The sequence below is a fragment of the Octodon degus genome, unplaced genomic scaffold, assembly GCF_000260255.1.
Source record: "Octodon degus isolate 3935 unplaced genomic scaffold, OctDeg1.0 scaffold00021, whole genome shotgun sequence".
Taxonomy (NCBI): Eukaryota; Metazoa; Chordata; class Mammalia; order Rodentia; family Octodontidae; genus Octodon; species Octodon degus.
In genome coordinates, this window is record NW_004524597.1 from 13,585,943 (window position 1) to 13,613,029 (window position 27,087).

At 41.5% G+C, this 27,087-nt stretch overlaps 1 protein-coding gene across 4 annotated transcripts in view; it reads left to right on the forward strand.

Moving 5' to 3' along the window:
* The window catches only part of Cltcl1 (clathrin heavy chain like 1), a 137,162-nt gene that overhangs the window by 21,901 nt on the left and 88,174 nt on the right, over positions 1–27,087 (forward strand). For all 4 annotated transcript variants that reach the window (XM_023711719.1, XM_023711720.1, XM_004627991.2 and 1 more), the window contains exons 2-3: positions 8,503–8,710; positions 16,383–16,651. In XM_023711719.1, coding sequence (XP_023567487.1) covers positions 8,503–8,710; positions 16,383–16,651 — 477 coding nt within the window. The remainder of the gene's footprint in view (positions 1–8,502; positions 8,711–16,382; positions 16,652–27,087) is intronic.

Consider the following 27,087-nt stretch of genomic DNA (forward strand, 5'->3'; position numbering starts at 1 on the left):
AATGATGTACTGACCCAAAAACGTAGATTGGACTCGTAGTGAACCGCCTGTGTTCAGCCTTCCCAAGAGCTGGGATCAGTCTCAATTGCTGTCTCAGCACGCCCCCCAGGCGCAGGGTCAGCACAGTATGCCAGGATCAAACCCCGGTCCCTGCATCTACCTAAGCAGGTGCCTTAATCTGCTGCGCTATTTGTCCAGCCTGACATTTTTTAATGTTTAATTTTGAGACAAGTTCTCAAAAATAGCTAATGCTGGGTCCAAACTTGTGATTCTCCTGCCTTGGTTTCTAGGAGTAATGGGATTACATATGAGCCACCATTCATAGCTTATATTATCTTTTCTTTGGTAAAAGGCAGTATATTGACAAAGTTGAGCATTGAATGCTTAAGTGTTAGGATGCTCTCTACCTTTTACTACATGTTTATAATAATATTTTGTAATAAAAGAGAATCTTGCTATCCGGGCAAGCTGGGACATACCTGTAACCCAGCTACTTCAGAGGCTAGAAAGTCTTAAGATCAATGTGCTGGTATTTGGTGAGGGCCTTCTTGCTGTATCATCCAGATGGGGCAAAAGAGACTCCATTTTAAACAAGAGTCTTTTAAGTTCACTTAAACTATAGATAAACTCATTCCGTTACCCCCTCCCATATAGCTAATCATAAACCCACTTACGAAAAGCAAGGGTCATAAAATAGGAACAAATAGGACAACCTGGGGAATAGGACAAACATTAAACCACATTGCCTCAGCAGTGTCTTGGAAATCTGAATGTTCTTATAAAATTCCTGAAAATGAGGATAATGTGGTTACTATGGAAACCTGAAAAGCATGCAATCTGAAAGCAAAGTTCAGGCTGGTATCAACAACTTTGGGACTCCTGATGCATGCCCCAGAGTCAGAGCATCAGTCTGTGATGAGCTCACAATAAAAGCTTTCTTGCGCCTTTGCACTTAGTCTCTTCTGTGGGAGCTTGTCTTCACTCACTGTCACTGTTATGAGCCCAGAGTGAAAAGCAGAAGAGTATTTTCCTTGAATGTAGTGACATCCCTAGTACTGAAGACATAAAGAAACTTTGTGTGTTTAAAGAAAAAATATTAAAGCCCTCTGATTAAATGGGTATGCTTGATGTCTTTTGACCAACCCAATACAGCAAGTGTATGGTTAATTTGTTTTAAAAAAAAATCTTCCTTTGAGGTAGGCATAGTGTTGCACACCTATAATCCCAGAATTTAGGAGGCTGAGGTAGGAGGATTGCTCCGAGTTAAAAGGCCAGCCTGGGCTACCTAGTAAATTAAAGGCCAGCCTGAACTACATGTTGAGGCCCTGTGTTAATAAATAAATAAATAAATACATACATACATAAATAAAGAGGGCCAGCCAGATAGCTCAGTGGATTAAAGGCCTGCTTAGGCAGATGTAGAGACTGGGGTTCCATCTCCAGCACTACAAGCTATGCTGGCCCCATCCCTGGGGTGAGCTGAGACGCAATTGAGACTGGGCGTGGTGGCACGCACCTGTAAGCCTAGCGCTTGGGAGGCTGAAAACAGGAGGATCACTACAAGTCTGATCTGTGTAGTGAGACCCTGTAGACCCTGTACTAAATACATTTTAAAAAGGGGGGGACACCTCCAGCAAGGCAGTGACTCATATGTCTCACTGCCCAGTACTTGTGAATCATAACATATCTCCAGAACTTTTTAAAGAATATACATTTATTTGTTTGTTTATTTATTTTGAGGCAGGGTCTTGCTGTGTAGTTCGGGCTGGCCTTGTACTCACTTTTGTAGCCCCCCAGGCATGTGGGGCCAGGGATCAAACTCTGGTGTTTGTGCTCACCAGGCAGGCACCTGTGCCTCTGAGCTATCTCCCAGGCCCCAGAACTTTTTTTAAACAATTTTTTTAGTTTTTTATTTATTTGGTACAGGCTCTTACTACACAGCTCAGACTTGTAGTGATCCTCCTATCTCACCCTTCCCAGTGCTAGGATTATAGGCATGCACCACCACGCCCAGTTATGGTAGCCAGCATGGCATGCAGTACCAGGGATCAAACTTGAGTCCTTGCACTTTCCAGGCAGGAGTTCTTTTTTTTTTTTTTTTTTCTTTTTGAGACAGGGTCTTGCTATACAGTTTAGGCTGGTCTTGAACTCACTTTGTAGCCAAGGCTGGCTTCAAACTCCTAACAATCCTTCTCCCTCAACCTCCAGAGTGTTGGAATTACAGGTATGCGCAATCACACCCACCTTTCCAAAACTTTTTGAAGGCCAAACTGAAACTCTGAATGCATTAAACAAGAATCCATGTGAACATGTACTAGTTGTTTTGTTTTGTTTGCAGAACTGGGGATTGAATTCAGGCCCTTGTGCTTGCCAGGGAAGCACTTATTCTACTGAGCCATTTCCCCAGCCCCACATGTACTAGCAAAAAAAAAAAAAAAAAAAAAAAACCTCTCCCTTAACCAAAAGTTTTAACTCTTTCATTAGTAAAAGTTGCTCATTTCACTGGAAAAAATATTTTTGTGTGTGACTTCATACAAAGTACAAGAGAAATGTAGGTATGGTCAAAAAATATAAATATATAAGCAGTGAAAATTGAGGGAGCTTCCCATTCCCTAAAGCAAACCAATGGGAAAATTGTTATATAGTCTTTAAACTTTGAAGACTGCGTTCTTCAGAGGAGTGCATGCAGATGGCAACTTCAGTGCAACTTAAAAGATTCCTGATGCACTGGGAAGGTCATGTTCTTTCCCTGAAACTTATTTTTCATCAAGATCAATATGTGATCTGTTTTTCACTTCCTTGAATAAAAAAGTCTTTATAGCTGGTTATTACCTCTTTATCTTAGGTACAATTATTGTAAATTCAGGATGGAGGGAAATTTCAGATGGCTATTCCTTAAAAGTACTGAGGTGTTTTTTTTTTTTTTTTTACTTCATTTTAGCACATTTTCTTTCTAAAATAGTTCTTTTCTGTGTCAGGGAGTAATTGACTTCCTTTTACCTAGCATACTAGGCTCAAAAGTTGTCTCTGGTATGTCCCTGATACAATTCCATACATAATGAAAGCCTAAGTTTCCCCTTTGTGGCTAATGATACTGATGTATGTGTAATTCTGTGTACATACCAGTTTCTAAAACCCATGGTGATAGGGGCTCCTAAATAGCCTGAGGATAGAGGCTGGTTGCCAGGGGAATGGGCAATGGTGTCCTCAGTCATGTTTACACAGTAAAGTCTCTGTAAAAGCCCAGATGGACTGGGTTTGGGAACTTTTAAATAATTGCACATACAGACACAGGTATCTGAAGGATGGTTGCCTGGAGGGGTATAAAAGCTCTGCATCCCTGTCCATGTGCCTTGCCCTATCGTCTTCCATCTGGTCAGTCATCTTTATGCTCTGCAATGGCCTTTGAAATAAATAAATGTAAATGAAGTATTTCCTTTAGATATGTGAGTTGCTTAAGCAAATTAAACAAGCAGGGGGGGCAGTATCATATGACCCCTGATTATAGGTCATATGGTCAGAAGAACAAGTCACAACCTGGGGCTTGTGATTGGCATCTGAAGTGCAATTAGTCTGTGGGACCAAGCACTCAACCTGTTCAGTCTAACTTATATATGTATTTGTTCAGGTAGACTTCCTTGAAAATATAATCACCATGTAGTGCTTCCTTTTGTAACAAAAATGCCCCCCAGCCAGTCTGTTAGTTGTCCAGGTAATAGTTCCTATTGCTACTATCTTTTAGAAACAACTAGTCACTGTGATGCATAGTTGGTCACTATGATGCGTATTGTATAAACTAATCAAAGGCAACCAAGTATTCTACCTCTGCATCTCCTCTTTGCAACCCCGGAAAAATATCCTTCCCTGGGCCTTTGAGGTCTGACATTTTGAGGGACAATTGATTCTTGTCATCGGCTGTCTAACATTAAGTAAATCTGCCTCTAAATCCTGGGTGTCATTTTGGTGTTTCTGCTTGTTGTTACATCTGGTGCATTGGCTGGGCAGACTGACTGTGCTGACCTCTTTAGTCACTGGTCATGGCTCTCTCAGATGGAGCAAGGATCTCTCCAGGTCTTAATGGGAAGGCATGCCTTCAAGATTTCTCAAGTCCCCTTGGCAGTCTGGAGGAAGATTCTTGACACCCTGCTGAGGGGCTCACACCATGCCCAAAAGGGAGGATGACACAGTATGGTCTGGTCATTGGATAAGGTAAGTCCTCTCGAGGCAACCCAGTTTGTCCTGCTCAGCTCAACCCAGTTTGTCCTGCTCAGCTCAAGCTCATCAGGTCTACCCTCAAGGGAAAGGGATTAGAATGTTTAACCTCTGAGTGCCTGTTGAATGCATGTGTGAGTGAATGGACCAGACAGTGTAAGCAATAGACTGCTCATTTGTGCACCAACTCTGGGAAGCACTGGTTGAAGTGACTGATTGGACCCTTGCCTGCAATTCTATGGCAGTTTACAAATGGCATAACAGAGGCCTTGCACCCCTGTTAGCTAAGTTGTACCTAAGTGCCCATGAGGGTCACAGCCAGGCAGGCATCTGAATAGTCTCTCTCTGAGGGGACACCCAAGTTTTGTTGTGCCATCATTCAAGGGTATGCAATACACACATAGAAAGTCAAAGATGGAAACTAATTAGTCAAAACCCACAGTCCCTGCCTGCAGGAAAAGGGCTTTTCCAAGATTACAATGTTAAAAATGAAACCAAGCTGCTTCAATAAAAAAAAGAAAAAATATTATTCTTGAGAACTCTGACTTGGCACCCTCATTGGCCATTGCAGTTGCAGCCAACACATATAGCTTTGCTTCCCACTTCCAACTCATCTATTTACAGCCAACTGACCTGGTTCCAGCTAGCCATTGCCTGCATCTGGCCATAGAAGCCTTCTCTCCAGAGTTTTCTGCCTCTTATTCTTGTCATATGGTATCATCTAATGCCTACCTGAGATGCCTGTCAGCAGTCCTTCTGACTACAGTCCTTTCATCAGTCTAATGGGCTTAGACTGGGCTAGACTGGGCTCCCATCTTCCTGGATCAGAATTCTCTGCCTTGGGGCCAGGAAGACAGCTCAGCAGCATAAGCCCCTTGCTTCACAAGCATAATAAGGTCCCAAGTTTGATCCCAAGTACCACATACACACACAAAAAAAAGACCCTCTGCCTTCAAAAAGTTCCCCTGGGCCAGTGAGATAGCTCAGTGGACTAAAGCCCCTGTTTGGGTAAACTTTGGCAAGTACAGGGAGCACAGTTTGATCCCTGGCATCATATGCTGCACTAGCCCTACCCACAGGGTGGGCTGAGCCAGTCACAGAGTCTGGCCATAGTGGCATATGCCTGTAATACCAGCGCTGGGGAAGCTGAAAACAGGAGGATCACTGTGAGACTGAGCTGTGTAGTGAGACCCTGTAATAACCAAGTACATTAAAAATAATTTAAAAAAAAAAAGTTCCCTTGTCAGAAGAAAGTTACTATGACTGGGACAACGGGGACTCTTGCCTCTTTCCCTTTTGCCAGATGCAAACTTGCAGCCTGGGATGACATCTCCCCATACCACTTCTGGGAAGAGACCTCCTGTTCAAGTTAGAAACTACCATTTCCACTGGATGTGGTGGCGCACACCTATAATACAAGCATTTGGGGGGCTGAGCCAGGAGGATCATTGAGAGTTCAATACCAGTCTGGGCTACAAAGTAAGCTGAAGGCCAGCCTGAATTGCATAGTGAGATCCTGTCTCAGAAAGATAAGAGTAGGAAGGAGCTATCATCTCCTTTGTACCAAGCCAGTCGACCTCCCTCTCATTTAACCCTGCACTTTCAACTCTTTGACTGTTCCCTGAGCGGAAGATAATGCCTTGCATTAGCCTGAAACAGATAACCACAGTCCTGAAATTTTGAAAACTCTCAGAGGTATGAGCTGAAGACTCACTGCTGCATCAGACCACCAGTCATGCTCCCATATAAACTCTGTGATCCCCATTAACAATATTTTGTGTCACAGGAAGCACACAGGCATCCCGCTACTCTCAGCCACCTAAAGCAGTTTGCACCTTTGCTTGCAAAGTTGCTCCTATAAGTATCTTCAACTGGGAAAATCTTGAGACAAGGCACAGTTTATTTGAACTCAGTTGCCACCAGAGGTTAGGAACTCTCCCACTATTTTCAGGGAAGCTTTAACACCAGATTTGGCCAAGCCACCAGCACCTTTTATCCAAGACACAGCCTGTTTCTCTGTCCCTTCCAGCTCCATCAGGGTCCTCTGAGTATTGAATTGCTAAAATACACCTCTCCTACCTGTAAAGACAGTTCATGATCTCCAAGCTAACAATCCTGCCATGATTTTCCTCCGTATACAATGCCTTAGTCTTCTGTCACCCACAGTCTAGTGGCACATCTGCCTGGACATAAAGACTGCTTTTTTCTGCCTTCAATTGGTTTACCAGCCCCTCTTCACAAAGACCCCACTTCTGGTCTTAAAAGTCAACTGACCTGGACTCATCCTCTCAGAGGTTCAAAACTCATTTACCCTTTTTAGAGAAACTCTCACAGCTGGACTTCACTAGTTTCACAGCACAAAATATCGCTGCACTTCTGATTAATGATACTCAAGCTGCCTGCTGGAAAGGCACAAAAGCTCTGCTAATAATATTTGGTAAAAACTGGTTATAAGAAAAAACCTTCTTGAAGCTGCTGGCTTTCATATAATCTGGATCCTTGAATTCACAAAGCAATAATGCTTCCTCAGAATGTCACCCCCTGGGAGCGTCAATGACCTACCTGTGCAAATACTTGGATCCAGTTGCTAAGGGCTGCCTCTCCTTTGCTTCCATGCTTTAACAGCCACTATCCTGATTTTTTAAAAAAGCTGACAAGCTCACCTTAAATCAAGATCTAACTCTCCAGGTGCCACATGTTGTATTGGACCTCCTCAACAACTGTGAACTACTCAATCATGTTAGGTACCTGCCAAACAAGCTGGACCCTCCAGACCATGACTGCCTGGCACTGACTAGCCAACCAGACTTTAGAAATGGATCCCCTGACAAATGTGGAGTATACCATGTTTACAGATGGAAGTAGTTCTGTTAGGAATTGAGTCCGATAGGCTAGATATGCTCACTTTAGACAAGGTTATTTTGGCCAAAGCTTTCCTGCTACTGCTTTCTGCTTCTGTTGGAAACCTGCCACCGCCAACACCAAACCTACACTCAAATAATCGTCCAGAGGCCCAAGCCCCCTCCAGGGATCAAACTGACTGAAACATCAACACCAGACAGAAAACAGAAAAACTTAATCAGAGGCAGAGCCCCCAGCCTGTCCCCACCACAGGTTCTATAAGCACAAGCTGCAGCCCCAGCACCCGTACCCCTGCATTCTGTTTAGGCTTCAGTGTCTCTGTCATTGGCCTTGACCTCCCCCCATTTAAATATACACTGACAGACTTAGTGCTCATCTGCACCTTCTTACACTGACCCAAGACATGCCCTGCCCACACTGAAAAGACAAAGTTTATAGGAGTCCTGCTTTAAAAAATCACCCCCAGATATGATCTACTCTTGATCATTCATTGGAAGTGACAGTGGGACTACACAGCACACAAAATCACAAAGCAGATGCAGTCTCCACTTTTGAGGAATTCATGTCAAAGGAAAAAGTGATAGAATAAAGGATATACTGAGTCTGAGGAGTTTTCATTTATACTCATTCCAAAGGGTGATTAGAAAAAAGAAGAAAAAAGGGTGATTAGTATTTTTTAAATTTAATTTTTTTCAATGTTGACCATTGAACCAAGTATCTTTTCACTGAGCTCCACTCCAGCCTTTTTTATATTTTATTTTGAGATAGGATCTTTGTCTCAGTTACTCTTCTCTCATAGAGGGACAAATATCTGACATGCAAAATGAAGGAAGAAAGGGTTTATTTAGCTCACAATTACTGGAGGTTTCAGTCCATACTCAGCTGGCTCCATGGCAGAGTGGCGCATGGCAGAGAGCAACCTTTCAAGGTGGTGGCGAACAAGAGAGCAAGAGAGGAGTAGCAGCCACAGTGGCAGCAGAGAGCAAGTCTATCTCTGTCTCTCTTATGTTACATTCAGGCTGTTGGCCCCAGCTTGGGTGTAGCACTCACAGCCATAATCCCAGCAGTACTCAGACCCATAATTGCAGCAGTACTCAGACCCATAATCCAAGCCTTGGATCATTAATTAATCACAAACTGTGGCACTGTACCTCAATGACTGCCTGAGGCTTTGGGGAGACAAATGTACACAAACCAAAACAATCTTGCTAAGTCACTAAGTTGCCAGGCTTGGCTGAAATTTGGAATCCTTCTGTTACAGTCTTCCAGAGTACTGGGATTATAGGCATGTACAACCACAACCAGATTCTAAACTCTCATTTTACTTTTTTTTTCCTCCTCCTTTTACACTTGCTAACTACTGCACTAGAACTCACCAATTTCAAAGAGGAAACCTTTGCTTTAATCAACTATTTGCTTTCTGTTTAGCTCCAAAACCTTGGAATCAATCCAGCAAACATTGGATTTAGCACTCTGACCATGGAATCTGACAAGTTCATTTGTGTTAGAGAGAAAGTTGGAGAACAAGCACAGTTGGTAATTATTGACATGAGTGACCCAATGGCACCTATCAGACGACCTATCTCTGCAGAGAGTGCAATCATGAATCCAGCCTCTAAGGTGATAGCTCTAAAAGGTAAGCTTGTATTTTAGAAAGGAATGTTATCGTACTGTAACTACTTTGTTACCTTAAATGTTGGGAAGGTATCAGTAAACTCACAGCCATATGTCATCATTAGTACTCACGACCATAAGCCAACTTGATACCAAAAGTTTTACTAAAAATTTCATGTAGAGGTAAGAACATGAGCTAAAGTGTTGATAAGATTGTAAAATAGCACAACCAAAGACACTGGAAAGGGCTGGTGAGATTGCTCAGTGGTCTAAAGCACCTACTTGGAACAAGCTTAGCAAATGCACAGGGACCGCGGTTCAAACCCCCAGCACCACATGCCAGCCAGCCCCGCTCCCAGTGGGCTGAGCTGGCCACACACACACACACACACACACACACACACAGACACAAATAAATAAATAAATAAAATAAATAAATTTTAAAAAAAGACACTGGAAAGTACAGACGCTGGAAATCATATATTCCAAAAAAAACCTAAAAATAGAACTATTGTATGACCTACCTATACTACCACTCCTGGGTACATACTCAAAGGAATCAAAATATATTATAGAGATACCTGCATACCCGAGTTTATTGTGACATAATTCACAATAGCAAAAATACAGAACAAGCCCAGGTAACATCAACAGATGAATACATAAACTGTGGCATATATGCATATTGGAGTATTCTTGAGACATAAAGAAGAATAAAATGTCATTTGCAGGGATATGGATGGAACAGAAGATCATCAAATTAGTGAAGTAAACTAGACTCAGGAAGACAAGTATCAGTGTGTTTCATCTAGCAGGAAAAAAAGATAAGAGTAGAAGGGAGGTTTTGAGTGGGACCACCCAGAGCCATCCTGATCCTCACTCCAGCCAATGCCCAGGCCCACTGTGTGAGTGGGACTGCCTGGGGCCCTCCAGATCTTCATTCCAGCCAGTGCCCAGGCCCGTCCTGTGTGCAGAACTTCCTCCATCGAACAGGCCCGGTGTGGAACCCTGCAGCAGAACTCCCTACAGAGAGGCTAGAGGCAAGACCTACCCAGCTGATCCAGGAACAGAATATCTTGCCAGAGTGGCACAGCGGGTTCAATTCCAAGGGCTGCAGCAGAAAGAAGTGGAGCACAGCAGGCAGACCCAAGCCACACCCACCTGGACCACTTTGAACTTGGTAGATCTGGACCTGGTGCTAAGGTAATAACTCTACCAAAAGTCAGAAGACAGTGCTATACAAAATGACAAAGAGAAGAAGCAAAATGCATTCTCAGGCCCCGAGCCCACCCAGAAGAAATGCAGGAAAGAATTGGAAATCACACACCTGAAATCTCTGAAATAATAGTGTCTGAAGTAAAGAAACAACTGCAGAAAGGTAGAGAGGTAATCAGATCAGAAATAATTTCTGAAGTTAAAAAATAAATAACTATAATGAAGTACTAAGTGCTTCTAAAGAAGACACTGAGCAATGTAGGAAAGAAATAGAATACATGAAGCAGATTCAAAGTGATATATAGGAAATTAAAACTTCATTCACAAGCTGGCAAAACTGTTTGAAAGCAAAAATAGACTTTCAGACCTTGAAGACACCATTGCAGCTAGTGAAAAGGTAAGAAAAGATCTCTTAAAAATAGGGAAAAAAACCCTAGGATGCAGGAAAAAATAATTCACCATCTGCAAGATAATGCAAAGATGAACAACGTAAGACTAATAGGCATCAATGAGAAAGAATCAATACAAATGATATAAAAAAATATGAGCTGAAGTAATAGCAGAGAACTTCCCAAATATGGGGAAACAATCTGACATTCAGGTAACTGAAGCATATAGAATTTCAAATAACATCAACTCAATTAAAACCACACCCAGATATATAATAATCAAGATCCTAGGAATTCAGCACAGGAACAATACACTAAAATCCACTAGAGAAAAGAAACATCACATTTAAAGGAAATCCTATCAGAATAATGGCAGATTTCACAAACCATCAAGTCAAGAAGAGCATGGAGCAAGGTACTTCAAGTCTTGCAAGAAAACAAATTCCAACCCAGACTGCTATACCCTGGAAAACTCTGTTTCAAGTTGAATGGAGAAGTGAAATACTTCCATGATAAAGGACAACTAAAGAACTTCATGACGACAAAGCCAACCCTACACAGACTACTGAAAGATATTCTAGAGAGGGATCAAAATGACCACAGCTCCATGAATGAGAATGGAAAGAACCCACCAAATAAGGCAAACAATTAAACACAGGAGAAAAAGAGGTATTCAACAGCAGTCTTTCAGTTATTCTTTTGTATACAGCAGCAAAATACTTCTATCAGTATACTCTAAAAATAGACTTCTCCTGCAACCTGTGGGTCATGATTCTGTCTGGGTCTACTGGGTGGATTTCAAGGAAGTAGCAGTAGCTCAGTCCCACAAGTGACCTGTTCACCAGTAAGCATCATAGACACTGTCCACATCCACCACATACTAGAACTTTGTGCAGTATCCTATCCCCAAATAGTTAAAAGTGCTGTCACATATTTGCCATTCCAGTATTTTTGTTATGTTTTATTCTTAGTAATTCTTTACTACCATGAAAACTTTTTCATAGTTGATATTTTTATATATAGTAACCTAATCAGATATTGTGTGAGTACTCTGAACTGATCATAGATTTGTACATATGATACACTACATTCTGGCCTCTTAGTTGGACTCACAATTTAATTTTAATTTTTAAACATTATTTTGAAATATTTAATTTGGAATTAATATTTAATTAATTTTCTGAATATTGTTTAATTTTAATTTTTGTTTTATGATTTATAATGTTTCTTTGATTTATAATTTACTTATAAGACATGGTATGATATTTTCTCCTAGTATTAGAAACTTAAAAAAAGAGTATAAGAGAGACTTAGAAAAGGGAAAGGAGATTAGCAAAGGAATAGATTTACTATAGACATAAATTTGTATGATTATATTATAATATTCACCAAAAATGTCAAATGCAGAAGAGTGCAAGAGATCTGTTCACATGCTAGAAACCCAAAGAACCCTTTCCTTTTTGCAAAAAGTATCTCTCTGTTTCCTATTGTCTTTTATTTTGTTCTTTATTTATATTTTTGAGTTTCTTATATAAAAGAAACCATTCTATATTTAAACTTCTGTATCTGACTTATTTCACTTAACATTATAGTCTCAAGTACCTCAATTTTTCTACAAATGACTCAATTTCTTTATGGCAGAATAGTATTCCATTATGTATTAATAAAGTCAACTAAATATCTAAAGATTAATAAAGCTTAATAGCAATATTAGTGCTAGGTGTGATGGTGCAAGCTTGTAATCCCAGCATTAAGAGGCTGAGGCAGGAGAATTGCCACAAGTTCAAGGCCAGTGTAGGCTACATAGTGTGTTCAGGGACAGGCAGAGCTATACAGCTAGACCTTGTCTCAGAAAACAACAACAAAAGCCAGGCATGGTAATGCATACCTATAATCGCAGAATTCTGGAGGCTGAGGTAGGAGAATTGCTGTAAATTTGAGATCAGCCTGAACTACAAAGTGGGCTTAGAGCTGGAGAGATAGTTCAGTGGCATAAGTGCCTGCCTGGCAAGTGTAAGATCCTGAGTTCAATCCCCAGTAGGAAAAAAAAAAAAAAATACAGGGGCTGGGGATATAGCTGAGCAGCACAGCACCTGTCTGGCAAGAAGGATATCGTGAGTTTGATTCAAAGTACCGCCCTCCCAAAAAATATAAAAAGTGAGATAAAGGATTAAGAGTAAAAGAAATTAGAGTTTAGATGTAACAGAAAATAGCCAGTGGCACAGTGCCTGCCTGTCAGATGCAAAGTCCTAAGTTCAATTCCTGGCAACCCTCCCCCCAAAAAAACTAACAGAAAACAATAATAAACAAATAGAAGAAAAGAAAGAGGCTGGGGAGATGGCTCAGTAGAATAAGTGCTTCCCTGGCAAGTGCAAGGGCCTGAGTTCAATCCCTGGTTCGGCCAAAAAAAAGAAAAATAGCCAAATGGGGGCACCTCAACCCCCCCCCCCAAAAAAAAGCATTAAGGAAAAAGGGAAATGAGTCCAAAAATTATTTCATGTTTTTCTTTCTAGAAAAGAAAAATGAGTGGTTTCTTTCTGGAGTTTTAAATATTGGAGGGCCGGGGAGATGGTTCAGTAGGATAAGCGCTTGACTGGCAAACGCAAGGATCTGAGTTCAATCCCTGGTTCCGCCAAAAATTAAAAAATAAAATAAAATATTGGACTCCACGAGATATTGGAATCCACCAGACATTGAGCCACTACTAAATCCTTTTGTTTCCATACTCAGATATTTCTGTGTGAATGCTGAATACTGCTCTGCCTTACCCTTCTGGGTGTGGTGACTCGAGCTGCCTGCTGTAGAGCTATATTCCCTCCAGCCTCTGCCAGTTCCTGTGTCCATGTTCCTCAAGCTTACTTTACTTTATATTCTGTGATGTGCTACCCCTGTTCCAGAGGGCCCTATGTCCATATACTGGAAGCTGAGACAATAGTCCAAGCTAAGGGGTATATCTGATCATGTTGGCTGATGAGTAAAACAAACAGACCACTGATCCTCTATACTGGATGTAGACTGTAGGGCAGGGGCTTAAGCAGTCTGCTGAACATTAATGCCAGTACTTTTAGACCCAGACTCATCCAAAAATCACACATGACCAGCCTGGCTTCCCATAGCAGATGGTGGGACCCCTATCCTTACCCATCTGAGCTTAAACTCGATGCTCTCTGACGGTCTTATGACCATCTCCCACCCATCCAGTCACTGAAGAAGGTGACCCCAGAAACCCTGTAGTTGGAGCAGAAATCTATATATTTGAGATTATTTAATCAGGAGCCATTTTGGGAAGGGGTTAAGTATTAAGGATGAGCTATAGTGTACCCTGGGACTGGAGAGATATAGCTCAGTGGCATAGTGCCTGTCTGACAAGCACAACGTCCTAAGTTCAATTCCTAGTTAGAGAGAGAGAGAGAGAGGAGGAGAGGGGAGAGAAGGGGAGAGGTGAGGAGAGCCTAAAGGCCCATAGGATAGCTCAGCGGACTAAGTGCCTGCTTAGGCAAGCACAGGGACTGGGGTTTGATCCCTGGCACCACATGCTGTGCCAGCCCCACCCCTGGGCACACTGAGCAGGCCACCAAGACCAGGAGTGGTGGCCCACGCCTGTAATCCAAGCTCTGGGGAGACTGAAAACAGGAGGATCACTATGAGTCCAAGCTGCATAGTGAGACTCTGTACCAAATATATTAAAGAAGAAGAGGAGGAGGAGGAGAATCTGTTATTTTAAAAATACAGAAATTTGCATGTTACATTAATTGCCTCTGTATTATTTCAATTTTAGTATATGTGCCACTGGAGCAGGAATAGGGCAAAGCAGTGTTTCATGTTAGTGCTAAATTTGGCATAGATTCCAAAATCAGAATTTAGCACCTTGCCAGAGATAGAAATAATATGATCTCTTGCATAAATAAAAACAATATGATCTCTTGGCAAAAATGGATGCCAAAGTCATTTGTGTAGGACTGTGCTTACTGGATACTAGCAGCTGTGTACTGTTCAGTTAAAGTAAAATTCAAGGGCCAGCGATATAGCTCAGCAGAGTAAGTGCTTGCTTAGGCAAGTGCAGGGGCCAGGGTTCAATCCCTGGCATCAAATGCTGTGCCGGCATCGGCCCTGCCCTGGGGCGTGCTGAGCCAGCAATGGAGTCTGGGCACCGTGGCACATGCCTGTAATCCCAGCCCTACGGAGGCAGAAATCAGGAGGATCATTACAAGTCCAAGCTGTGTAGTGAGACCATGCACAAAAAAAAGTAAAATTCAGTTCCTCAAATATGTATTACTATATACATTTCAAATATATCTATGTCTATCTGTCTATATAGCTATATATCTCGTGTGATAGTGCCAATATAGAATTTTCCAATATTGTAGGAAACTTTATGTGACAGCACTGGTCTAGAATTTTAAGCAAAATATCTCTGTTACATGGAAAAGTTGCTTTAACTGGAAAGAAAACTTGTGTTTTTCTCTGAAAGTTGGAGACACAAAAACAAGGATGTGCTGAGCTTTGGGTCAGTTAGAGAGTGCTTGCTGGACATGTACAATTGCCTGGATTTAATCTCCAGTAGCACCAAAAAAATATTGTCTTAGATGTTTTAGTAACTTACATAGAAAAGTGATTATTTTGTTTGTTTGCAACCAGAGATTGAAGCACATGCTCAATATGTTAGACATACAGCTTAATGTGAAGGCCTTAGCTTCAATTTCTAATACCACAAAATAAAACAGGGTCTAGAAGAAATAAATTTAAACTTACTATCTTTTAAGACTTGTTTGAAACTAATTGTGAAAAAAAAGAAAAGAAAACAAACAAACAAGGGGCCGGGGAGATGGCTCAGTAGAATAAGTGCTTCCCTGGCAAGCGCAAGGATCTGAGTTCAATCCCCAGTTCCACCAAAAAAAAAAAAAAAAAAAACTGATTGTGGCTGTGCATGCCCATGATCCCAACACCAGGGAGGCTGAGGCAGGAGAATTATTGCAAGTTTGAGACCAGCCTGGGCTACAAAGTGAACTCAAGACCAGCCTGAACTGCATAATGGGACTCTGTCTCAAAAGACTTGTTTGAGTAGAACTGATTTCTAATTATTCATATAATCTATAAATACTTGTGTATGTTTTCATTCATCTAAAGAACTAATACATAGAAGGTTCTTACTTTTTTTTAGGTTCTTACTGTTTAAAAATCATAGTATAGGGGCTATAGAGATAGCTCAGCAATCTGAAGCACATGCTTAGGCAAGCTTAGGCCGCCACAGGAGACTGTGGTTCAATCCCCAGCACCACATGCTACACCAGCCCCACCCTCACGGTAGGCTGAGCTGGCCAAAAAAAATTACAGTGTAAGTACTCAGGCAGTCTTTTTTCTTGTTATTCAGATTAGCTTTAAATAGCACAGTTTGGCCGGGGATATAGCTCAGTGGCACAAGCATTTGCCTAGGAAGTGCAGCACCTGGTGTTGAATTCTCAGTACCAGATGGTAGGTAGGTAGGTAGGTAGGTAGGTAGGTAGGTAGATAGATGATAGATAGATAGATAGATAGATAGATAGATAGATAGATAGATAGATAGATAGATAATTTGTGACCAGGGATGTATAGCTCAGTGGCATATTGCCTGCCTGGCATGTGCAAAGCCTTAGTTTGATTCCTGGTACAAAAAAAAAATGGGCAGGCATAGTGGCATGTCCCTGTAATGTCAGCACTGAGGGGCTGAGACAAGAGGTTTGCTGTGAGTTCAAGGCCAATTTGGACTACATGGTGAGTCAAGGCCAGTCTGAACTGCATAGTGAGACCCTGTCTCAAAAAGTCAAAAAATATAAAAGTACAACTTGTAGTGGCATATGCCTATAATTCCAGTACTCAGGAGGCTGAGGCAAGAGGATCACTGCAAGTTCAAAGCCAGTTTGGGCTACATAGTGAGCAACCTGAACTACATAGTGAGACTCTGTCTCAAAAAAAAAAAAAAAAAAAAAGCAAGACCCTAAATAAGTAATATAACTTAAAGTAATATTAATAGGATTAAGAATTAAGAGTGTAAGAATTTGTCTTTTAAATTTTCATTTGTCTTGCTCTAATATCCATCTCATCAAATACTAGCTGGGAAGACACTTCAAATATTTAATATCGAGATGAAGAGTAAAATGAAGGCTCATACTATGGCAGAAGAGGTGATTTTCTGGAAGTGGATTTCTGTGAACACTGTTGCCTTGGTGACTGAAACTACAGTCTATCACTGGAGCATGGAAGATGACTCCCAGCCTATAAAGATGTTTGATAGACTTGCCAGTCTGGCTGGGTGTCAGATGATCCAGTACCGTACTGATGCACACCAGAAGTGGCTGCTTCTCATTGGCATCTCGGCTCAGGTAAGCTTCAGGAGCTGGTCTGGTGTAACTCAGGCCTAATGCAGAATGGATTTGTTTAAGGTTCATAAAGACCAAAGTAGATCTGTGACTAAAAGAAATAAAGATTACAAAGTAGTATAAACTTTGGATCAAATTATTTTAATTCAGGTTTGGCCCTTTACTGTATTCCATCAGGTTACTGGTGGTTTTTAAATTTATTTATTTATTTTTGTGGTACTAGGGATCGAACACAGGACCTTGTACTTGCCAGGCAGGCACTTATGCTGCTGAGCTATATCCCCAGCCCTTGGTGTTCATTTTATAAACTGCTTCTGGCATAGTTTTGAGAAGTTAATTAAAAACAAAGAAACAAACATTTCGTTGTTACAGTGTCTCACTACACAACTCAGACTCGTCGTGATCCTCCTGTTTTCAGTTTCCTGTGTGCTGAGATTACAAGCCTATACCACTACGTCCAGACTCTGGCCGGGGTGGAACAGGCATGGCATGTAGTGCCTGGATCGAACTGCAGTCCCTGCACCTGCCTAAGCTTGCCTAAGCAGGCACTTTAGTCTGCTGAGCTATCTTGCCAGCCCTGAGAAGTTAATTGTTGACATTTTATAGAACAATTTAGAACCTATAGATTTATGAAAGTATTTTTAGGTTATATTTTAAGGACTCAAGGGACTATTAGTAATTCCTGTCCATTTCTAATAAAAGTTATATTTTTCATCTCCTTTTTTTATTCCTCATGCCTCATCAAGTCACTAGATAACTTGAGCCCTACATGATGTTTTGTACTGGGAATATAGATCTTTATTGGCCAGTCCTGGCCTTTGAACCATCTATAAGTGGAAACTTATGTCTTTCAGTATTTTTGTACATGGAGAGCTATCCAATGTTGGGATAGAAAATTGTGGGAGCCATGAGAGAGTACCTTATGTTAGGAAGGGCCCACACAAAAGGGTAGCTAAGTTACATCCTGCCCAGTATACAAGTATAGTTTGGAAGTATATGCATAGGCATGGAAATGGAAGAGAACAGACTGGAGAATTGGCTCAGTGGCATAAGTGCCTGTCTGGAAATGGAAGAGAAACAACTCTTCTACAATTTTTGATAACTGGAGGGTTCATAAGTCACAGACAGAAGAAATGCTGGAGAGATGGGTGGGCCCCAGAGTGAGGTGCATGCTCTGTTTTGCAGGCAATATAAATTCTTTAGTGAATTTTAAGAAATAGTGATGTAATTAACTAACCCTCTTGTCAGTGTTATAAAATGAAAATACTATCATTAATGCGGAGGATGAACTCGAGGCTGAGAGAGTAATTAGCAGGCAGATATAAGAATAAAGCTGTGGGCTGGCAAGATAGCTCAGTGGTCTAAGCACCTGCTTAGCAAGTACAGGGACCCAGGTTCAGTCCCTGGCACCTCATGCCATGCCAGCCCTACCCTGGGTGTGCCACACTGGCCACTGAGTCCTGGCGTGGTGGTACATGCCTGTAATCCCAGCGCTGGGGAGGCTGAAAACAGGAGGATCATTACAAATCCAAGCTGCATAGTGAGATGTCCACCAAAAGCCTCATACAGTCATAGGTGGGGCGGTTTTGGAGGTCACTGGATCTAGAGTATGCTGCTGGGATCAAGTATATGACTTGTGATTGTTTCATAGTATGATGCCAGGATTCAGGCTGCCCCACCCTTGGTGTGAGTACAATCCCCTCTTAAGGATGGGTATCCTGGATAAACCATAAAGGCCAGAAAAAGGGTCATCCATTGTCATTTGTTGCTTCTTTGCTACTTTGCTGTTTTGCGGCCTTCTGCCTGCTATGAAGTGTTTCTCCTCTGTGATTTTCCTCTGCCATGCTTCCCTTCCTTGGAGCCAGCCAACTATGAACTGAAAATTTTACAAACTGTGAACTATGGAAAACCTTTTCTACTTTAACTTTGGATATCAGGTATTTTATCTCATAATGGGATAAATAACTAAGACAACTGACATTTTTTCCTACTCGACCTGTTCAGATATTTTATATAATTTAAAAGATTTTTTTTAAAGTCACCCAGCCTTTCAATGACTGGCCCCTAGCTTTCATTTAGCCTCAGATATTTCTCATTTTCAGGGCTGATGGTAAAGCTAGAGGTTTAGTTGGTGACAGTAGGTTTAGTTGTAGGAAACCCCGTAACAAATCTAGGATAGTGGTCATTCCCACTGCACCTAAATGTGAAAAAACATTTGTAATACTATCACCTATGATACAACTTGTTTGACTCTGAGTGCCAAAGCTGAGCACCAAAGGAAGAACTTTAAGCCAAGAAAATATGCCATGTTGGGCTGGGGAGATAGCTCGGCAGTCTAAGTGACTACCTGGCAAGTATAAGGACCTTGGTACCACATGCTTACAGGCCCCAGAACCCCAAGTGTGCTGTGCCATCCACTGAAACTGAGCATGGTGGCCCATGCCTGTAATCCCAGTGCTGGGGAGGCTGAGAACAGGAGGATCATGAGTCTAAGTTGCATAGTAAGACCCATTACTAAAAAATGAATGAATGAATAAATAAATGATTTTTTAAAAAAGTGGGGGCCTGCCCCTTATCTCAGTTCTTTAAGTGGCTGCTTCAACAAAGCAGTCAGGCTCATGTTCCAGTGGTTCAATCCCCACAACTCAAGCCAGCCAAACCTGTCCTGAAGGCATTCGGAGCAAAATAAAATGTTCTGTGTTGTATCAGGTTAACTGTATAGATTTCCTCTTTGGACCTGCTGATTGCTGTTAGGTAGTCTTTATGGAGCTTTTCTTGTGTGGAAACTACATTTAGTTTTCCATTGAAAGGATTTGGACATTGCTGAGTATTATGGTGGACAAAAGTAGCAGATGGTTCAGGTGTTGCTCATAGAAATGAGGATGGAGGAGTGTTTGTGATAAGAGGATTGAAGAGGGTTGTATTGCCTGGAGTACACCTTAAAGAGAACCTAAGAATACTAAGATGAGTTCTGAAGAAGTCATAACCACAAGTCAAATTTGTGTAACAGATACTGTTATGATAAATTACAAGGTAATATGAGCATGGAAAAAACCAAATGAAATCTCTGTACCTTTTTGAGGTCAGGAAAGGAAATAGGAGAGCAATTCTCATAGCCTAATTCATGTTGTTCAGAAGTCATTTGAGGTCTGGAGTTGTAGCTTGGTGGTAGAGCACTTGCCTAGCATAATTGAGGCCCTGAGCTCTATACTCATCACCACGAGAAAAAAAATAGTCATTAGGAAAGCACTAAGCCTTTAATATTGCTTTCAGAAAGAGCCCTCTAAACTTATGGACCCTGCCACTGAGAGAAAATGTCTTACCTTGACAATTTTCCCTTACTTGCCCAAAATACGTTTTACTTTCAAACTCCCTATTTATTTTATGAATCTGGATCTTTATACAGAATCTGGTCTGTATGAGTTTTGTCTTTCCAGAAATGGTGATATTTGTGGAGTTAGACAGGAATGGAGCTTTGAGCTAACAGTCATAAAACTAGACAGCAGTTCCAAGTCTGGTGCTATGACTATAACCTTAGGCAAGTCACTTGAAAATTTACTCAACACTTATTACTTGCTTCTAATAATTTACTTACAGTCTTTGTTCTGGCTTTACCAGAGTACTTAATTTGTATTTTTGTTTTTCTAAAGCATAGTATATCAGCTAATGTTCACTTAAGGAACAGATTTAATATAAGATATATATGGATTTACAAGGCAAGCTTCCAGAGGCTACCTACAGAGTCAGGTGTGGAAGACTGCAAAAGGACTGGCTGCACAGAAAAATCCAGTCAGAACTGAAAGGTCTGAAACCCACCAGAGTCCTGTGCTAGTCCAGAAGCCAAGGGTCTGTGATGGAAGGCTGAAGAGTCTGTGATGGAAGCCAAGAGACTGACATCCAAGACAAAGGCAAAGACTGGAGCTCCTCCAAAGAAACAGAAGCAAGCCTTCCTTCTTCTTTCCCTTTTTTATTGTATTCAGGCAATAAGACTATTGAGTGGTGCCACTCCCACCTAGGGTGGATCATCCATCTTCAGTAAATCCCTTTAGTCAACCCCAGAACTATGCTAAACTAATCAGTTGAGCACTATTTCCTCAAGTTGGCAAACATTTAAGTACCACCATCACCCGCTTCTTAATTTGACAGACACATTTCCTTAAACCGTACTTAGTCTCAAGATACAAAGGAAAGTTCACAGTTATGCCTAACATGGTGTATCTATCCTATATACATGTGGAAATGCACTAATTTCCTGCCCAGAATAGAAGACAAGTTTTTCTTTGGGTGATACTCTTAACATTTCATAATTTGAACCTTGTAACACAGGTTTAACAATACTTAAGAACCAATATTAACTCTATGAACATTCTATTACATAGGAAGCATATTAGGAGAGAACAATTACAAATTGCAATCTTTGTTTCTCTAACTGATCATGGGGTAGTAGCTGATAATTATAACTCTTTTACTACCCATTTTATGTTCCCTTCAACTTCAGCAAGCACCTCATTAGGTTTTAGTCCTTTCCCTGGAGGGATGACCCATACCTTCCTGATGGTTCTGGGCCATTTGTCATCCTGTATTGGGTTGTTGTAGTTTCCCACTACTTTAATAATGGGATTTGGTAATACTAAGAAGTGCACAAAGGGATCTCCTGGGCTCCATCTACATCCTTTCCTCTAACGTGGCATAATAGTAAAATTTCCCCTTGATAGTCTGGGTCAGGCACCCCTGCCAACACTTGTAACACCCTTTTTTAGCTTATTTACTCAGAGGCTTAAGGAGCCCAAAGTGATCAAAATGAAGTCTTAGCTTCTAGTTCAATAGAATCATTGTTGTGCTTCCTGGTATAAGCCTTCCAACCTCTGGAACTAAGACTTCTACACCAGAAGAACATAAGGTTATGGGAACAAGAAGCAAAAATTTTGCTAATGAATCCCTAGAAGTAATGGTGAGTGGTATCATTCTTGCTTCCACCCCTTGATTTCTGGACTTGTGGGTCCTGGCTTTGGGAGACACAGTACCATTTCATTGATGCTGATTCAAAGTATTCACAGCCTTTTGAAGAACCTTGCCCCAGCCATGCAAAGTTTTGCCACCTACCTGGTGCTGTAACTCCATTTTCAAAAGGCCATTCCACCTTTCTGTCAATCCACCTGCTTCTGGATGGTGAAGGACATGGTAAGAGTATTGAGTTTCATGTGTTGCCTTATTTATTTGGCCAGAAGATGTGTGCCTTGGTCAGAGACAATGCTGTGATGATGTGTGAAGCATTCTGTAAGTACTTGGATGATAGTTTTTCCAGAAGCATTACATACAAGGAGGGCAAGTCCTTATCCAGAATAAGTGTATCTATGTACTAAGGACAAAGTGCTGTCCTTCCCATGATGGACGGGATCCAATATAGTCAACCCACCACCAGGCCACAGGTAATCACCCCAAGTTGGGGTGCCATATTGAGGGTTCAACATTGGTCTCTCCTGCTGGCATATTGGGCATTCACTAGTGGTTGTAGCCAGAACAGCCTTGGCAAGTGGGAGTAATGTTACTGAGCCCATGCATAACCTCCATCCCTGCCACCATGGCCACTTTGTTCATAAGCTCATTCATTGGGTAATGACAGGGTGGCTAAAGAAAAAGATCAGCTATCTGTAGAATAAGTCTTCCTCTCCTCTTGATTATTAAAGTCCTGTTTGGCTGAGATCACTTTTTGGTGAATATTTATACACGATACAAATATCCTTACATTGTTTGCCCATATAAAAAGGTCTATCCACATACCTCTTTTCCAGATAACATTGTTATGAATTTTCCAGTCATGTTCCTTCCCATTCCCTGATCATCTGGCCAAATCATTGGCTACAGCCCATGAATCAGTGTATAGTTGCACATCTGGCCATTTTTTTTCTTCCAGGCAAAATGTACTGCCTTGTACATTGCCTGAATTTCTGCCTACTGAAGATGTCCCCTTGCCACTGTTCTTCAGGAAAGTCGTAGAAAGAGGATATAATGCTGCAGCTGTCCATTAGTGGGTGGTGCCTGCATACAGAACCATCCATAAATCATCCCCTGGTCTTCTGTCAGGTGATCATAAGGTACATCTCATGAGGCCATACGTGTATATTGGGAGATGAAAGGCAGTATAGTAGGGGTAAGAACCATGAGCATCTGGGCAATTTCTTCATGTAACTTGTGCGCTCTGTACCTGCTCTGGCTTGACCATGTACATACTGCTTTCATTTAAAGGTAGGCTTTTACTGTGCATGTCCAACTTTATGATTTGGTGGATCAGATAATACTCAGCTGATGATGAGCAGCTCAGGGTGTATGATAACTTGATGGCCCATGGTCAAGCCTTCAGTTTCCACTAAGGCCCAGTAGCAGGCCAGAAACTTTTTTTTTTTTTTTTTTTTGCGGAACCGGTGGCCAGGAACTTTTTTAAAGGAAGAGTAGTTATCTACAGATGACAGCAGAGCCTTGCTTCAAATCCTAAAGGGCTTCACTACATTTCCTTTATGGGGGTTTGCCAAAGACTAAACATAATCCCTATCTGCCATTGATTCTTCAGATACCATTGGATCTGCTGGATTATATGACCCCAGTGGTAGAATAGCCTGCACAGCAGGCTGGATTTATTTTAGAAACTTCTCTTATTCTAGGCCCCCTCAAAAATAGCAGCTTTTCTAAGTTACTTGTAAATAGTCCAGAGGAATGTGTTGCCTCTAAAATAGTCCCACTAGGGGCTGTACTCTTTTTTGGTTGTAAGAGGAACTAGATGTCACAGCTTATCTTTCACCTTAGAATATCTCCCTGCATCCCCACACCGTTGGACTCCTTAGAAATTTCACTCAGGTAGTGGGACCCTGAATGTAGTTGGATTTATTTTTCATCTTATGTCTCGCAAATGCTTTACTAACAACTCCAGAGTGGTTGTGATCTCCTGTTCACTTGGTCCAGTCAGCATAATAGCACCAGCATAATGGACCAGTATGATACCTTGTAGGGGATAAAAGAAATCAAAATCTCTGTGAACTAAGTTGACACAGCTGGAGAGTTAATATAATCCTGAGGGCAGGACTGTGAAAGGTAAATTGCTGGACTTGTTACCTGGAAGCAGATTGTTTCTGATGGACTTTATGGCTAGGTATGGAGAGGAAGGCATTTGCCAAGTCAGTAATTGCATACCAAGTACCAAGAGATGTGTTGATTTGCTTAAGCAAGGAAACCATATCTGGTATAACAGCTGCAATTGGAATCACCATTTGATTCAGTATATGGTAACATAAAACCATTCTCCATAACTCATATAGGAGACTTAAATGGGGATGTGGATGTGGTAGGAACCATCATCCCTACATTTTTAAAGTCCTTGATAGTGGCACTAATATCTGCAGTCTCTCCAGGGACATGATGCTGTTTTTGGTTTACATTTTAAATTTGGCCTTTCCAGCCATAATGGTCTTCACACTACAGGTTAGAGAACCATTGGGAAGGTTGTGCCAAGTTCTAAGTAGATCTAAAATTATGCACTGTGGAATGGGGCAATAGCTACAGGATGGATTCAAGACCTACTGGACTCACTATGAGTCAGACCTTTGCTAAAACTCCATTGATTCCTGACCTCCATAAGCCCCTACTCTTACTGGAGGGCAACAATGCAACAATGACTTTTTAAGTCCCCTGCAATCATTATAGATTCAGAACCAGTGTCCAGTAGTCTCCAAAATACTTGTACATTTCCCTAATGTATAGTTACCTTGGTAAGAGCTGTTAAATCCCTTTGGGGAAGGATGGGAGAAAGATGGACCACATAATTTTTTGGTGGTACGCAAGGCCCTTCTATAAGGAGACCTATCCACCCCTTCATTGCCTTTGAAATGAGTCTCTGACTCTAAATGGGCTCAAATCTGGGAGCTAGTTGAGGGGCCATGACTGTGTTGCTATGATTTGAGGTAGATTTCTGTTTCTTTACCCTTAAGGTTTTTTTATTATATAAATCTAGTAAAGGTTTAGTAGACTTCCCATCTGTTTCACTTTCGGGAACTCCGTAGCTAATGATCCAGTGCCATAGGTCTGCATATATCAGACCATCCTGATCATTGTTCTACTTCTGCCCATTATGGTAAGTACTTGTACCTTGTCCTTGGCAGTTGAGTGCTGCCAGTTAACCCCTGCCACTCTGGGATGCAGTTAAACCCATCACCCTATGTATCCCAAATGAGTAACTTCCGTCCCCACTGTAATGTCTGCCATATAGACAAAAACAAGGACAATGCTCTTCAGAGATGTTCCTGTCACAAATCTACTTTTCAAGGAGTTAGTGAAAGGCAATTTTCTGAATCATCCTTTGGAGATCAGGTTTACCATGACAGATACACTCCAGCATCCCCATCTCCCTGAGTTTTTGAATCCCCTCATCAACAGTTCACCAAGGAATATCGGCATCTCTAAGTTATTCACAGTGGGCCATCTTTCATTGCATACTTTTGCCAACCAGCCAAACTATTAACATCTTTTTTGAACTCCATGGGCTGCAACATTAAATTCAGAATTGGTACATAACAGGCCCACTTGCTTAGGCAAGCACAGGGACCAAGGTTCAATCCCCAGCACCATCAGCCTCACTGGCCCAGCCCCCAGGTGTGCTGAGATGGCTGCCAAGTCTGGGTGAGGTGGTATATGCCTGTAGTCCCAGTGATGGGGAGGCTGAAAGCAGAAGGATCACTTAGCTGCATAGTGAGACCCCTGTATCGAATACATTTTTTTTTAAAAAAGCCCATATTGAAAAACAACCTGATCCAGATGTACTTTTTGCCATTATCCCACACCCCCAAAATCCATTCCTACAATAGTTCATCTTGGGGCCGGGGAGATGGCTCAGTGGAATAAGCGCTTCCCTGGCAAGCGCAAGGGCCTGAGTTCAATCCCCGGTTCTGCCAAAAAAAAAAAAAAAAAAAAAAAAAAAACCAGTTCATCTTACTGCACTGCTTGTAAGATTTAGAAAATTCAATCCAGGTGTGTTGGCATATACCTATAACCCCAGCACTTGGGAGGCTGAGGCAGGAGGATTGCCATGAGTTAGAGGCCAGCCTGAGCTACATAGTTTTAAGGCCAGTGTGAACTACACAGGAAGATACTGTCAAGAAAGGAGGAAAGGAAGGAAATTGAAGTTATTTGGGAGAATAGCAGATCTCCTTATGGATCACACTGTATACCTTACCCTTGGGAGTCCTCTGCAATTTGAGTCTGGTTAAAAGCCTAGAGGCAAGTGAGTGGTGAGGATAGGTCCTGAGTGATGCCAGCATTATGCATGGTAAACACAAGATTAGTTTCTTCAAGTACAGGAAGAGAGACCACCACCACAGGGAATGGAGGCAGGAAAATCTCTTCCTTTGGTAAAATCTCTATTAAAATTCTAACAGTGATGATGAAGCTTTTGGAGCTTTTAGTGATAACCAATAGACCTGTATCTTGTGCTTACCATCCCCACCCCTGTCTCCAGGCCCTTATGCTTCCTTTGCTACTCCACTGGTCTCTGAATTTAACATCTTGTCCTCATCAGGATCTTTCCATGCATCTTCATCCTAATTTTTGGGATCCTGTTGTGTTTTTTTTTCCAGCCAGTGCCCTCACCTTTCCATCTGATACTTTTTGAGGCTGAGCATTAAACTTACACTGTAATTCACCCAGTCAAATTATAGAGATTTATGTTTGGGTTTCTACAGTCTTAGCCCTATGGTTAAAGGAGAGAAGATCCTCTTTGAGGATACATTTAGAAATTTAGGTTTTTTATGTATGTCTGAAGCTTTAGGTTATGTCTAGAGCTGAATTTTTGAACTCATTTTATTTTGTCCTCACAAAAATACTCTAGCAAAAAATAGAGCACCCCCACCCCCACCACAAAAATACTAGAAGAAATAAAATTGAAATAGCACTGTAGAAAATACCTGTTGAACAAAAAGATGGTAATGAAGAAATTAAAATGACATATAGAAAACAACACAGCAGACTTTAATAGGGCATGGTGGCACACGCCTCTAATCCCAGCTGTCTGAGAGGCTACTATAAGAGGATCTGGAAGTTGGCCTGCCCTGGGCAACTCGGTGATCTAGTGAGACCCTGTCTCACGATCTTAAAAAAGGAAAAGCTGGAGATACAGTTCAGTGTAAAGGCCCTAGGTTTAATCTCCAATAACGCCTCCTTGAATCAGCAGAAATGTTACCTGGTCAGCAATTATCTGAAATGAATTAAATGCATCAATAGAAAGGCAGTGATTGGCAGGGAGCGACATCTCCAACTATTCTGTGTACAGAGGATGCCATTATCTCCAACTATATGCCGCATACAGGAGACATTTTATGTTGAAAGATAAAAGTATGTTGATAGTGAAAATATGAATGGTATGACATTCAAAGTAAACCCTAAAAAGTGGATTGGCT